This window comes from Mus pahari, chromosome 21 (assembly GCF_900095145.1).
Source record: "Mus pahari chromosome 21, PAHARI_EIJ_v1.1, whole genome shotgun sequence".
Classification (NCBI taxonomy): domain Eukaryota; kingdom Metazoa; phylum Chordata; class Mammalia; order Rodentia; family Muridae; genus Mus; species Mus pahari.
This window is the reverse complement of record NC_034610.1, coordinates 29712823-29728576: the sequence shown is the minus strand read 5'-3', so window position 1 is coordinate 29728576 and position 15754 is coordinate 29712823. Positions and strand designations below refer to the sequence as shown.

Genomic DNA, 15754 nt, shown 5'->3' with positions numbered 1-15754 from the left:
CATTTGTACATTTCTGTCCCTTTTCCTCTGTATCCGATTCTTCCTCCACATCTAAGTATGGTTATTTCCCATGATGAACTATGTTTGGTTACGTGTTTTTAAATAGATTATTCTAGAAGTTCCATGGCTTATGTCTTCATCCTTAGTACCTACTTCTTTCAAGTAATTGATTACCAGGACTAAAACGAGATGGCTCTGGGACCAGAGGATTGTAGTGTGATTATTTGTCACTTTACAGCTAATATCCACTTCTAAGTGAGTACATATCATGTTTGTCTTTCTGGGTCTGGGTTACCTCACTNAGGNTGGTTTTTTTTTCTAGTTCCATCCATTGGCCTGCAAATTTCATGATGACATTTTTTTTTTGACAGCTCAGTACTATTCCACTAAGGAAATATACCGCCTTTTCTTTACCCATTCTTCAGTGGAGGGACATCTAGGTTGTCTCCAGTTTCTGACTATTATTAATAAAGTTGCCCTGAGCAGAGTTGAGCAAGTGTCTTTGAGGCCACTGTGGAGCCTGTTTGGGTCTGAACTAGGAGCTCCGCATGTATGTTATGGTAGTCTAACTTGTTGCTCTTGTGCCATGCCTTACAGTGGGAGTGGAGGCTGGCTTTGGCTGTTTGCTTTGGGGATCCTTGTTATCCTCCTATTTGACTTTTCCAGCCTAGATATGAGTTTGTGCATAGTCTTCTTATAACTTCTGATGCTGTGTTTGGTTCATCGCCCTCGGAGGCCTGCTCTTTTCTGAAGGGAAATGAAGGAAAGGTGGATCTGGGAGAGAGAGGGATTGCTAGGACACCACTTTGGGTGCCTGTTATAGGGTTAATGGGGTCCCATGTCTGCTGGGCCCCAGGGCTCAGCCCCTTGGGGAGGCAGATCTCAGGGAGTTTGACCCCGCTGCTTACGGTTAGGCTATAGGGCATCCCTGGGACACCACTCAGGGGTGGGGAAGCACAGTCTGAGGTGCAGGACTGCTGGAGCTGGTTCCGGGGTCCCCAGGCCTGTGACAACGATGAGGCCCGGGGCTGTCTTATTCTCAGGTTTTTGGACACCCAGAGCTGAGAATGGAGTGGAGGCATGTGGGCTGGATCTGGCCCGCAGCGGGCTAAGGAGGGAGCCCTGACTGGTCCCTTGGGGAGGGTCTTGGCTTGATGGTGGTAGGCTTGAGCTTGGCTTAGCATGGTGGCCGTGACTAGGAGCACAGAGAGGCCTTCTAAGGGAGATTACATGGGAGCTCAGTAGGCGAAGGCCTTCTCCATGGCTCCCCATGGTGGATCCTGGTGAAAAGAGGCAGTCCCTGGTTTTAAGGCATTTATTGTCATGGCAGAAAGTAGATGAGTAAAACCATTCCCCACTTCTCAGGGTGGGCCTGAGGTTAAATACCTTTTGTAGAAAGGGATGTCTGAGAAGGAGAGTTTATTGGCTAAGTCCTCTAAGCCTTTAGGTACCTCATAAAAATGGACCCGTGTCTTGAGCCTATGTGACCACAGGTCACGACCTTTACCTGTGGAGGGGCTTGGGGCATTGCCCTTACATGACTGATGGTCAGAATTCTATGGAAGGCTGTGGCTAGTGACAGGGGCCTGGTGCCCAGGAATCAGGTGAAATGCCTACCATCCCTTCAGGGTCACCAGGGTTTCAAGCCTTAGCTCAACTGGCAACCAAACTGCCTTTCATGAACCCACACTGGGATGGGAGATCTGGAGGCATGTGGGGATGGAAAACTGTTGTCAGGAGATCATGTATGAGAGAAAAATAAATATGAGAGAGAGAGAGAGAGAGAGAGAGAGAGAGAGAGAGATTATTTCAGTTGTTAAGAACATTTCCAGCTCTTTCAACAGACCTGGGTTTGATTCTCAGCGCCCACATAGGGCATCTCTCAACCAACTATAACTCTTACATGCATAGAGTGAACAGAACTCACACAGGCACAAGCATCAACAGAACTAAATAAACCCCATCCAACACAATCAATTCCAGCTCCTTGCCCTAAGCATTCTGTGTAGCCCGGCTGATCATTCTGTAATGAGTAATGGCATGCTTACCCAGGGCCTGCAGAGCCCTTCTGACTGTTAACATCGGATCCTCCCATTGGTCCTTTTCAGATTGTTTACAATGCTCTATAGCACAACAGTAGTTGCCAAATGTCAGCCTTTGTAAGAACCACTTGTGTAAAATGCTACTTCTGTAGCCTTATCCCTGGGATGAGCACCTGTTCAGACTGACTGATTCTCATTTTTGAGCATCCTATCTCTGGTCTACATTATACTTTCCTGGTCTTCCACCTTCTAAAAAAAAAAAAAAAAAAAAAAAAAACTTGTGTACGCACGTGTGTGTGTGTGTGTGTGTGTGTGTCCGTGTGTGTCCGTGTGTGTCCAGAGAACCCTGTAACACTGGGATTTACAGGCACAGTTACCCCACCTGACTTTTTCTGGGTCCTGAGGATCAGAACTCAGGTCACTTGACTGACTGAGCCATCTCCCCACTCCCCTTTTTCATTTCTGATTTTTTCTTTACTCCTCCTTTAAGAAACTTAAAAAAAAAATTCTTCCTTCTCAGTCAACACCCCTGCACAACTTCCATTCTATTCTTACCAATTTAATCAATGCTATAATCTCCTCCCTCACCTATAGGTCTTAGAACTACATTTCTGTATGTTTCTCATAGTACCTCAAGTACCCTGCCAGACTTTCTCTCCTGGGTATTCCGCCTCCTGTGATATAAATTGTATTATTTGTGGGACTGTGTTCTCTGAGAGCTGCGGAGTTGCTGTAATACTTACAGAATCGGGTATAATGGTTGTGAATACTTGCTGAATGTTCTCTTCCAGTGAGAACTCTTATTACCACTCTTATTTAAACATTATCGATCCTTGCATTGTCTATAAGATTCCCTTTTATATAATGAAGAAACCAGACACACAGCAGAGTCACACTGCCAGGAAGGAGCTGAGCCAGGATGGACCAGCGCAATTTGGCAGTGGACCACAGCACTGGCTTCTCCACACGAGGGTAACATGATCAAGGCCTTTCACTGTCTCACCGATTCTCTGCCCGCAGGGTGAAGAAGCTAAAGGAGACGCTGGTGGCTGTACAGCAGCTGGACAAGAACATGGGCAACCTGAGGACTTGGCTGGCCCACATGGAGTCAGAGTTGGCCAAGCCCATAGTCTATGATTCTTGTAACTCCGAAGAAATACAGAGGAAACTGAATGAGCAGCAGGTAGGTGGGAAAAGAGGTTGCTAAGCCACGCAGCACGTGTGCTCGGCCAGGATAACTGGGTAGGCGCAAGATGCTGACTTGGGAGGAAAGGTCACAAAGAAGTTAGGCAGGACTAGTGACAGTGGGGAGCTTTGTGTAGGAAAGTGGTGGGGACAAATAGGTTCTGTGTCACCACAGAATTGTCTCTTAAAAGATGGCTGTGCCACATGAATGTCATGGGTTCTCCAGGAAGCAATCTAACAAGGTGAAGGGGTAGCCCCGTCATCGGCCAATTTCTTCTTTCTCTGTGAGCCCACCACTGTAGACTTAGAAACCCTTGACTTTCTGTAGGATGTTCAGAGAAAGACTACAATGTTGATTGAGGCCTTTTAGAACTGGAACAGTTTTACCCTGTGAGGAGGACTGTGTGATCTTCAGACAACACACTCATGCCACCTTCATGGATAGAGTTAGGGCAGCACGTCCCCCTGACATAGAATGCAAAGAAAAGCAACAGAAGATGTGCCTGAGAATGAGAGCAGAGAGGAATTTTTATTTCCTACCCACCTTGTTCATTTTTACCAAGCATATCAGACTCCAGTCGCCAGCCATGAATGTGTTACCATATGTCTTCATTGTCACTGGGAATTCTACACACCGTGGTAGCCAAGTTGTTTGCCTTAAAATAAATAAAAAAGGAAATACTTCTTAAATCCTGTAAGATAACACACTTCATTTTTTTTTTTTTTAAGGAATGAATGAGGTCAATAATAGCAATGGCTGACAACGCTTACTGATGTTTTTGTAATAATAGCAATGGCTGACAACCCTTACTGATGTTTTTGTTATAGGCCGGAAATTGCTCTAAGCCTTTTGTATGATTTTAAAATTACTTTTTTATTTTTTGAAATTATAATTACAGCATTTTCCTCTCTCCAGACCTTCCCAAACACCTCTCCTTGTTCTCTTAGCCTCTTTTTTCATTAACTGTTGTTATATGCATGCACACGCACGCACACACACACACACACACACACACACACACACACACACACACACACGTGTAAGTAAGTATAACCTGCTCTGTCTGTGTAATTTAACTTCCCTGTATATGTTTTAGGGGCTGGCCACTTGGTATTGGATACGCAATCAGTGAGCCTTTCCCCAAGGAGGAGGATCCGCCCCACCCTCAGCATCTCTAGTTGTCTGTAGTTCTTTGTGTAGGACTGAGGCCTCCAGTTCTTTCTTGGTTCCCTTTAACATATCTAGTGTGGCTCTCTGTGTTTGGCCCATGTCTCTGCAGTCATGTTGGGGAGAACGTATGGGTATAGCTTCTGACATGCCTAGGAGACAACAATCTCACAGTAAACTCTTTGATCCTCTAGCTCTTAACAATCTTTCCACCTACCTCTTTTGAAATGATCCCTGGGTTATAGTGTAGGAGTGGCTTTGTAGATGGATCAGTTAGTGCTGGGCTCTCCATCTCTGTGTTAGATAAACATACTTATTTTTTATAACACTGTATACTAGTTAGAATGGATATTTAAGCACAGCCATAGGTATGGAGTTTGCCTTTTATTTTGTTGTTCTTTCACAATTTCATACATATATGAACTGACTCTTGGCATTAAGTTTCATACTCAAATTATCATTGCTGAGACATTTTTAGTTTTTATAAGATTAGTGTCCTCTGTGAGCCATGTTTGACATTTTGGGGATTGCATTTAGAGGGTCATTGCTGGCTTTCAGTGCCCCCCACTCCCACCCAACTTCCCCAGGAAAGCCTGGGAGGTGTGTACCAAGTAAAGGAAAATAACCAGTCTTGTCTACCCATTCTTAACTGTATGCCTGCAGGCAAGAGTCTCCAGCATTTAAGAAACCTTCTTCCATGAGGGGGAAGGCCAAAGTTAATAGGGTAAATAAAGGCTACAGGAAAGAACACACACACACACACACACACACACACACACACACACACTCACACACACACAGTCTCTGCCTCTCCTTCTCTTTTTCCTCTTCTTTCCCTCTCTCCCTCTCCATTTCCACCCCTGTGTGAGTGAGTGTGTGTGTGTGTGTGTGTGTGTGTGTGTGTGTGTGTGTGTGTCTTTACACCCAGGCAAGTGTGAGCCATAGCATACATATAGAGGGTTGGTCCTTACCTCTTACCTTATTTGACACAGGGCCTCTCGTATAGTGTGTGTGTTTGTGTGTGTGTGTGTGTGTGTGTGTGTGTGTGTGTGTGTGTCTACAGATGACAGAGGTCAGAGGACTATTGGGTCCCTTGAAGCTAAAGTTTCTGTGAGCCTTCCGATGTAGTTAATGGGGTCTGAACTCTGGCTCAGGAAACTTGTTCATCCAGGAAAGTGAACTACTGTCCAGTATGGCATATCAGTCCATGAGCGTGGGCGGAGGTCTCTCATCTGCATAGAGAGATTCTTACAATAAAGCACACTTTAATGCTGCAGGAGCTTCAGAGAGACATCGAGAAACACAGCACAGGCGTCGCCTCCGTCCTCAACCTGTGTGAGGTTCTGCTGCATGACTGTGACGCCTGCGCCACCGATGCAGAGTGCGACTCCATCCAGCAGGCCACTCGCAACCTGGACCGGCGGTGGAGGAACATCTGCGCGATGTCCATGGAGAGGAGACTCAAGTGAGTCTGGATGGGAAGCTACAGACCAAACCGAAACAACGACAAAACAAGCAAAAACCCCAAACCACAAAAGCTCCAGCCAGCTTCCCAGTCACCCTATCCACTGTTTACACTTTTCCATTGGTTACAACGTCCAAAAATAGCCTTGACTTCCTCCAGATTAGGACTACCTACATATAACTGCAAATATAAATAGGCATAAAGGTAATATAAGTGTAACAAGTCAGTTTGTATTTGAACAAACGGCTTAAATATTACATAGAAACAATTAAGATCTTCCCTTGCAAAGTAAGTGTAGCTTCATTGCATTTGTCGTCACAGATAGGTAACTTTTTAAATTAAATTCTACTCTTCATGGTGTTAAATGAAATCATCCATGCTCAAAAGAGATAAATGTCTTTGGATCTAGATTTAAATGTATGGATAACACATATAAATCTAGACTTAAATGTATATTTAATATAAGTGTTTAAACATAGGACATAAAATTCACAAGGGTACTAAGAGAGGAGGAAGAACTCTAGAAGAAAGGGAGGGGGAGGGGGGAGAAGAAAGAGGAAAGAGAGGGGGGATGGGGAGTGGGGAAGGGGAGGAAGTATTTGGGAGAGAGAGAAGGGGGGATGGGGAGGGGATGTGGAGGAGGAAGTATTTAGGCAAAAAGGGGGACAGCAGGAGTGGGAGGGGTCATGGGAGGGCAGGGCTGTGGGGGAACAAATAAGAAGCACGTGCACCAAGAGGAACATTGCACTGAAACCTATTGCTTTCCGTACTATATTTATAAAGTAATAAACACTTTCAAGCCCTGCTAAAATGCCAGTGGCAAAATCTCAATGGCCTGAACCTCAGTGGCCCAGAGCACAAAACTGTGCTGACCCTTGACCAGTCCTCAAAGCTCCACGCTTGACTGACAAGGGTGGCCGTTTGCACTCTGAGTCTGATGTTGGCATTAAAGGAAATCTCCAACTTCACGTTTATTTAATGCACTGGCCTGAACACAGTGTCTACCCAGAGGGTTTCTGGCCTCCCATGCAAGCACCAGGGCTGTTCAGGTAATGCTTTTTAATATCCAGTGTGACTAATTCCAAATTCAAAGCTGCAGGGCATCTTTTGAAACCAACAGCTGTTTGATTTTTAGCTCCCACAGTTGTCTCTTTCCCTGGGCGGTTTGGGTCAAGGCTGTTATTGTTTTGCGTGGCAGTTGCTTGTCCGGGCACTCTTAATCCCATTGTGGGTATCAGAGAGGGTTCTGAACACCAACAGTCTTAACAATGGGGGTGTTGTGCTTCCATCTTCTGCCTCAGAATTGAAGAGACCTGGCGACTGTGGCAGAAGTTTCTGGATGACTATTCTCGCTTTGAAGAGTGGCTGGAGGTTTCAGAAAGGACGGCTGCTTTCCCCAGTTCTTCCGGGGTGCTCTATACAGTTGCCAAGGAGGAGCTGAAGAAGTTTGAGGTGACTCATACTGCCAAACATTCAGCTGCTCGTTGCGCTGTGATATTAGCCAGCTGGTAGCCATGGAGCAGGAACTGACCAATGTACCACATGTTATCTCTTCGAATAGCTGGGGAATGGCTTTGCAGACATGGGTAGCATGCCTTGTGAGTAGACGAAGAGCGGTGGTGATTTTAATTAAGAATTAGCAGAATTAGCCAGGCGTGGTGGCACAGGCCTTTAATCCCAGCACTTGGGAGGCAGAGGCAGGCGGATTTCTGAGTTCGAGGCCAGCCTGGTCTACAAAGTGAGTTCCAGGACAGCCAGAGCTATACAGAGAAACCCTGTCTCGAAAAACCAAAAAAAAAAAAAAAAAAAAGAATTAGCAGAATTATAAATAAGATGGTAATAAATAAAAGTGTTAGCCAGACACAGTAGCAGACTCTCATAGTCCCAGCGCTCAAGAGGTTGGGCCAGGAGGATCTCAAATTGAAGGCTAGCCTGGGCTACAGAGTAATAATGAAATATATCAAAGAAAGAGGAGAGAGAAAGGGGAAATAATTCTCTTGGAAAACAAGACTCATAATTCTCCCCAAGCCCTATGGCATTATTCTTATTTCAGAATTCTTCATCTATGTTAAAATCTATGATTAAAATCTGACTATTTCTATAATATGAAAATCTACCTGTAAATATATTCTCTCAGTCCTTTCAACCTAGCTGGAGTGTGTCTAGATACACATTATGAGAAGACCAGAAAGAGTCAAGAAGAGAGGAAGGTGGGGCCCAGCGGGGCCTGGGAGCAATGAGAGAAAAGCACATTGCAATGTATGAGCAGAAATGTCCCCTGTATGCTCACTCGGAGAATTAAATAATCAAATATATAGGAGTGATGTTGATAATTGGTACCATACAGTTGCATACACTTGGCCCCGGAATTGGCCAGAGCATTGCGGTTGTAACCCACTTCTAATGGAGTAGAAGAGTCCGCTACTGTTCTTGAGTCACAAAGAATTTCAGATTACCAAGGGATGAAAATAGCAACAGTTAATGACATTTAGGAAGGAATCGTTAAGCCCCCCTCTTAAAGGCTCCTTGGCTTCACAATCTCAAGTCCACTCTATAGCTCTGTGACAATCTGAACCCCAAGCATTGAGCTAACTGATTTCCACATAGGCATTGGTGTAGATAGGACAAATCATTCTATACACACACTGATAGACACATGTGTGCCTGTGTCCTCACTGTAAATGGTTCTGACATGTTCTAAATAGTCCTTACTGGTGCCCCCTTGGTAACTTTTCCTCAGTCCTCCTCAAGATGTTTATAAATGAAACTAGCATTTCAACTAAATCCATAAATGACTCAATTTTCTCCCATGACATCAGTGAACCAAGCCTCGAGCTACTGGGAAGGGGGGGGGGGAATGAAATTTCTTCTCATTCTTGTCTGATTTACAGATCTGAATCCTTGATAGAGAACTCTCTGAGTATAATAGTGTTTGATGCTATGTGAAAGAAGTCAAAGTATATGAAACTAAGCCACTAAGTACAGAGAAGAAAATGCGTCTGTAAAAAGTTTTCTCTAGGGGGCTGGAGAGATGGCTCAGTGGTTAAGAACACTGACTGCTCTTCCAGAGGTCTTGAGTTCAAATCCCAGCAACCACATGGTTGGCTCACAACCTTCTGTAATGAGATCCAATGCCCTTTTTTGGTGTATCTGAAGACAGCTGCTCATCACATCTACTAAATAAATAAATAATAAAATTAAAAAAAAAATTCTCTAGCAAAAAGCCACCATAAACTGCCGAAGGATCCAGGTCACTTCACAGTGCTAGTGGAAGTGACCCTGTCCTGAGTCCTGTAGCACTCTGCTTTGTGAAGGTTAAAACCTCTCATAATTGGCTTATACTACAAAGCAGATTATATGGGATCATTCTTGATTCTATTTTGGACTCAGATGGCCAGCACTGAAATAATTGATTTTTTTTATCAAGTATCATTATTCTTATATTTAATTTTCTTGCAGACAGAAAATGTCAAAGAAACAAAATTCTGCTTAAGGATCATTCACTCAATTGCAGAAATGTTTGGAAAGACATTGGGCCCCAGCCCTGAGTGCAATACCATCACCTGAGTGGGCAGATCTATGCTCTGACATATTATAGCGTCAAAAGTAGAACCTCCTTTAGCACCTCCTAATTTCTTTAAAACTTAAGAGAGCTTGCTGGGATGGGTGTTCTGAAAGCAGCTCTCAGAGGGCAAATCATCTCTAGGACAGGGCTGCAATCCTGTGAGCAGTGTGAGGAGCCGACCAACACGGAAGTGTGAGATACACATAAAATCAACGCAGTAAGCGACTCAGAACATTTGGGTTGGGGTCTGGGATAAAAGTCAGCCACAAAGCAGGGTGCATGCATTTAGGGTGAAGCTGTATTTCATTTGTGTGGATGTTTGGTTGGTTAGTCCTGGGCCCTGCAGCAGGGATAGAACGAAGTGCTAGTACCCATACAATTTCCGCTCTCTGTCATGTCGTCGAGAGCAGAGCATCCATGTACTATGCTAGGATAACAACTCTGGCATCTTTTATGAAAGCTGACCAATTCATCAGCAGAGAAGAAAGGACCTCCTTCAAACTGCTGTGTCTTTTTTTTTTTTTTTAATGGAAAGTTAGTTGTGTTTTATACTAAACTGGTTTTCTTAAAAGCAGGGTTAATAGCTGGCGTTAGAGGCACTTCTGCCAAAGAGGGTTTTAGTTTCCTTCCTAATGGACACGAGGATTGAGGTGATTTCTGCACTTTGAAGAAATTACATATTCTACAAATGCACAGTGCCATTTTACATATCATTTCTCAGTATGGACACAGAAATCTCGAGAACACTTCAATCTAACACGTAAACACCCATATATATGTTCTTGCAGTAATTTCTTAGATAGGAAAATTTGTTTTCTGGTTATTATTTATTTTATATGTTTCTTTTTGTTTTTCAAGACAGGGATTCATATAGCCCAGGGTAATATAGATTTTGATAAACTCGATCAATTATTAATATGACTTGGCCAGCCCCCCCCCCCCGATAATTGAGTCGAAATCCTATGGATTTATTGATTTAGCTTGGCGCAGTTACTGGAGGATGTCACCTCATCTAATTTTCTAATGACTAAACTGGCTACTTCCCCAACTCTGCTCCCCAAATACTTGCTGTTTGAGTCTTCCCAGTTATTTCTGCTCCAGCAGTCTATTCTGGGGGACACATGCTGCTGGTGCAGTGTGCATGGGAATTCACTCTTACAGAGTGGGGCAGCCAGATCTTGGAGGACAGAAGTTAGTGTTTGAATGCATAGCAACACCAGACCAACCCCCACCCCCAGACTGACTCTCAGCTCCCAGGTTAACCTTGAACTTCTGATTCTGATGCTTCTGCTTCCAGAGTACAGGGATCGCAGATTTGTGCCACCGCACTTGGCTTAATTTTATTAATCATTTTTAAAATGCATGCAGCATTCCATATATGATTTTTTTTGTGTACATACCAATATACAAATATATGTGTGTACATTTTGCTTTTCTACATATTTATTGATAAATACAATCACCCCTTACAGTTCTGTGATTTCTTGTGGCTCTTGGTCGATCTGCCGGGTCTGTGGATAGGGTAACTTCTGTGCTCCTTGACTCTGCAGTGTGAAAACCAAGAGACACAACCCTCTGAGTTATGTCCTTGAAGGATCTCCCACACCAATTAACTTCCCTGTGACTTCAGGCTTTTCAGCGGCAGGTCCACGAGAGCCTGACCCAGCTAGAGCTTATCAACAAACAGTACCGGCGCCTGGCCAGAGAGAATCGCACAGACTCCGCCTGCAGCCTCAGGCAGATGGTCCATGGGGGCAACCAGAGATGGGACGACCTACAGAAGCGGGTCACCTCCATCTTGCGCCGGCTCAAGGTTCTCATTAAGCCTTGTCTCATAATTTGGGGACTAGAGGATAAGCCGTGACTAGTGAGACATGTTCTTGGGGCCAGTGGAAGTTGGAAGGGCAGGAGAAGGTGGAGGGGTAAGTGATAGGAGTAGAGTTTAGGGTGCTCCATGCTTGTGAGGAATTGACCTCCCAGAAGACTGGAACTGGATAAGAGAGTTTAGGGTGCTCCATGCTTGTGAGGAATTGACCTCCCAGAAGGCTGGAACTGGCTGGGCCATATCAGTGTGTGACTGCGGACATTTTAGTGCCTAATATCCTCCTCTTCCTTCCAGCACTTCATTAGCCAGCGTGAGGAGTTTGAGACTGCCCGAGACAGCATTCTTGTCTGGCTCACAGAGATGGATCTACAGCTCACCAATATTGAACATTTTTCGGAATGTGATGTTCAAGCTAAAATAAAGCAACTCAAGGTAATGAGTCAGTTATTCTGCAAATTACCAGTGTGGAAGAACGCTGAAAAGGGGGGGGGGGGTTGCAGATCGTTTTGTGTAGAGTTGAGTAGAGAGCCTTTGAAAATGTAGTTCTTGGTAAACAGGAAAATAACCAGGAGATACTAAACATATGGAATTTGAGGAGGTTTTTGTTTTGTTTTGTTTTTAATTTTTGAGACAGGGTTTCTCTGTGTAGCCCTGGCTATCCTTGAACTCACTCTGTAGACCAGGCTGGCTTTGAACTCAGCGATCTGCCTGCCTCTTCCTCCTAAGTGCTAGGATTAAAGGTGTGAGCTACTATACCTGGCAATGTTGAAATCTTTTAAAATTGCCGTAATCCACACATTAACATAAATACTTTAAAAATATCAACTTGGTTGTCAGTGTTAGGGATTTTTGATATCGTTGTTTAATATATTACTTATTTCCAAAATTTACAAAGAATTTGGTGGCTCCAGTTTCCAGAAAAAAAAAGGGGGGCAATTTTCATCTGCTTTAATTTTAAAATTTTCTTTCATTTATGGTATGTGTGTAGCAGGGGTCAGGGAAGTCCTTGTGCCACTGTGTTCACAGGGAGGTCAGAGGCGGCCAGTTTACAGTTGGTTCTCTCCTTCCATTATGTGGGTTCCAGGAACTGAGTTCCCATCTGTCCTCACTCTTGGTGGCAAGCATCTTTACCTGTTGAGCCATTTTGCTGACTTACAATGCTATGTTCTCATTTGGGGATTTTATTCCACATAGTCTACATTTTTAGTGGCTAAGTTAATCTTAAATGCATGCTTTATCATTCACTACTTAATTCAGACACTGTGCTAGCTAGAGACTGTCATAGAAGAGATGTGCATTAAAAAAGGGTGCAGTGAGCTCAATCATTTTTGAGGCAGTTTCTGATATTTTATGGTGCTTCAAGCTAAAACAAAACAAACAAAAATAGATGGTAAGATGCTATACTTCTGTAATCCCAGCACTTGGGACTTAGAGACGGGGGAATCAGGAGCTCAAGATCATATTTGTCTATATATCAAGTTTTAGACGGGCCTATGCTACATGAGACCCTGCCTCAAAATAACAATAACATTGTTTGTTTATTTGTTTATTTATATGCTGGTGCTGAGAATCGAACCCAGGATATTGTACAGGCTAAGTATAAATTATACCACTTAATCACTTCCCATAATACTGCACTGTTGGGGGTTTTGTTTGGTTGTATATTTGCTTGTTTCCCTTTTAGGAATAGTTATAATGCCTGAGATAGTTTGGATAAGACTGCCCCCCCATAGGCTCCCATATTTGAATACTTCACCAGGAAGCAAAACTGAAAGGACTAGAAGGATTAGGAGGTGTGGCCTTGTTGGAGAAAATGTGTCACCCTGGGTGGGCTTTGAGCTTTCAAAAGCCTACACCAAATGCAGGCTTTCTCTCTTAAGCTGCAGATCAGAGAATATAGCTCTTAGCCACTGCTGGAGCTCCATGTGTGTTAACCACACTCCTAACCATAATGGCAATTGACTAAGCTTAAAACTGTAAGCAAGCCCCCAGTTAAATCATTTATTTTATAAGAATTACCTTGGTCATGGTTTCTCTCCACAGCACCAGAATAGTACCTAAGACAATGCCCAAAATTTTGCTTTTTATGATGAAACAAAAGAAATTACCCTTAGTAGTCCCTTATTAAGGTGTAATAAATTGCAAAATCTCTAATGTTCTACCCAATGTTATGACCTGCTCCTCCCCACACAACTGTCTCAGTTCATACCACAAGCAAGTCAGCATTTGAACACTAACAAGATATTTCTACCAATTGATATTTGGAACTTTTCCTTTTAGGTTCTGGAAAAATCTTAAAGACATTACTGTCTTCCATTGTTCTTAGTCTTTCTTATTAGTGTGGACAATTTAAACTCTTCCAGGGCTTATTTTTGGACTAAATGAACATCTGTCACTTGAAACTTGTGCCCATATCTGTCTTTGAAATCATATAGACTCTTATAGAATAATCTTTCCCAGATCCCTTGCTTTTCAAATCAGTATACCTTTATGCTTTGATTCTTAGGTTCCAAATCAACCAAAGAATCATGAGGATCTGTGACCCCCCCTTTTAGTGTACATGTGACATAGGAAATATATTATAAAATTATTATAAATTATTATTATAAATAAATTATAAAATTATATTATTAAATTATTAAATATATTAAAGCGACATGCTCACATCACACCATCATTTTTACCAGGAGTCAACAGCACTACTAACACCATGATAGTTGTCGATATTTATCTGTTATTCTCCGCCTGCACTGTGGTAATGCATTTTTATTACCAAAGGCTCTTTTCTGATGATATCTGACTCCCATTCTGTCTTAAGGTGATATTTTACTTTAGAAAATAACTGCTTCATCTTTGTGTTATCTTTGTATACAGTAAGTCGTGTATCCACCCCCACCCCCGTATCATCTTTCTGACACTGAGAGAAATGTGTACCTTACCATGACATCATTTTGAGATGTGTAAAATCCACATTGTCTTTGCACCCTCAGGCTTTCCAACAGGAGATCTCACTGAACCACAATAAGATTGAGCAAATCATTGCCCAGGGGGAGCAGCTAATCGAGAAGAGTGAGCCACTGGACGCCGCTGTCATCGAGGAGGAACTGGACGAGCTCAGACGCTACTGCCGGGAGGTCTTTGGCCGTGTGGAAAGATATCACCAGAAACTGATCCGTCTGCCTGTAAGAGGCACTTGTTTCTTTCTCATTGAATCCCGAGAGAATTAGCTGTATGGGATTAGTATAACAGTCACGAATGAGTCCAGAGTCTAGAAGACGAACGTCTGGGTTTGTTCTAAGCCTTGATACTGCCATCTATATAACCTTTGACAAGTTGCCTTACCTCCCTCACCTCAGTTTCCCCAGCTTTAAAATGGATTTATTCATAGTCACTACCTTGTAGGGAGAGCTGCTTTGCTCATTTGCTGAGTGCCCAGGTATTTGTATAACAACTTAGGTAGACTGTGTGCCATTGTTCTTCTACAGGAGGTGGGGTATCTTTGAGAAGAGATGAGATGAAGTAGGACAAGCAATGGCTCAGCTCGTGAAATTATTTTTGAATGAATTGCTCCCTTCCGTTTTCTTTTCTACCCGCCCCCACAATTTCATCTCATCAACAGCGAATGTTGCTGTTAATCCAAATACTTGGAAATGTCCTGTGATTATAAACATGCTTTATGTCTAGCATGTAGAATCCAAAGGATAATATGCCATTGTGTGCCAGTTGAGTTGGAGACATGCTACTTGGTCCATTATTTATATATATTTTTATCTTTTTAATATTTTTAATACTATTAATACTTTTTAATTTCCTATAATGGTCCCTTGGAATAGGTTTTAATATATTCCCACTTTACCTGTGATAAAACTGACACTGAAACAGATGATTATATAAGGTATTTTGAAAGTAATCAGAAAGCTCTTCTGTATTTGTTCATAAAGTTAACTCGATGTGCTCAGCAGGATGTGCTGGCATTCATTTATTGAAGGTCTTACCTGTTTGGAGTAAGAAGCGGATCCTATTCTTGCAGTGACAGAATTGTGACTTCCCTTTTAGCTGCCAGATGACCATGACCTCTCGGACCGAGAGCTAGATCTCGAAGACTCCACGGCTCTTTCAGACCTCCACTGGCAGGACCCCTCTGCAGATGGCATGCCCTCCCCACAGCCTTCTTCCAACCCCTCCCTCTCCCTTCCTCAGCCCCTCCGGAGTGAGCGGTCAGGGCGAGATACGCCAGCCAGCGTGGACTCCATCCCCCTGGAATGGGACCATGATTACGACCTCAGTCGAGACCTAGAGTCAGCATCCCGAACTCTGCCCTCAGAAGATGAAGAAGGCGAGGAAGACAAGGAGTTCTACCTCAGGGGAGCGGTTGGCTTGACAGGTAGGAGAGAAAACTTCCTGTTGGGAATCCATATGAGGGACACATCAGATATCTGGACCCATCTACCCTGAAAGTTATAAGCACTCTATATATGCATGGTCACACAGGGACATCATAGGA

General features: G+C 43.3%; 1 protein-coding gene across 13 annotated transcripts in view; it reads left to right on the top strand.

The window, feature by feature from the left end:
• Syne1 (spectrin repeat containing nuclear envelope protein 1) overlaps positions 1-15754 on the top strand; it is a 493437-nt gene that overhangs the window by 451595 nt on the left and 26088 nt on the right. For 12 of the 13 annotated variants that reach the window (XM_021221337.2, XM_029532807.1, XM_029532801.1 and 9 more), the window contains 7 exons: positions 3063-3225; positions 5673-5860; positions 7162-7312; positions 11056-11238; positions 11545-11682; positions 14241-14432; positions 15307-15634. In XM_021221337.2, the coding sequence (XP_021076996.1) occupies positions 3063-3225; positions 5673-5860; positions 7162-7312; positions 11056-11238; positions 11545-11682; positions 14241-14432; positions 15307-15634 (1343 nt within the window). The remainder of the gene's footprint in view (positions 1-3062; positions 3226-5672; positions 5861-7161; positions 7313-11055; positions 11239-11544; positions 11683-14240; positions 14433-15306; positions 15635-15754) is intronic. The other variant, XM_029532800.1, reaches the window with a different exon arrangement.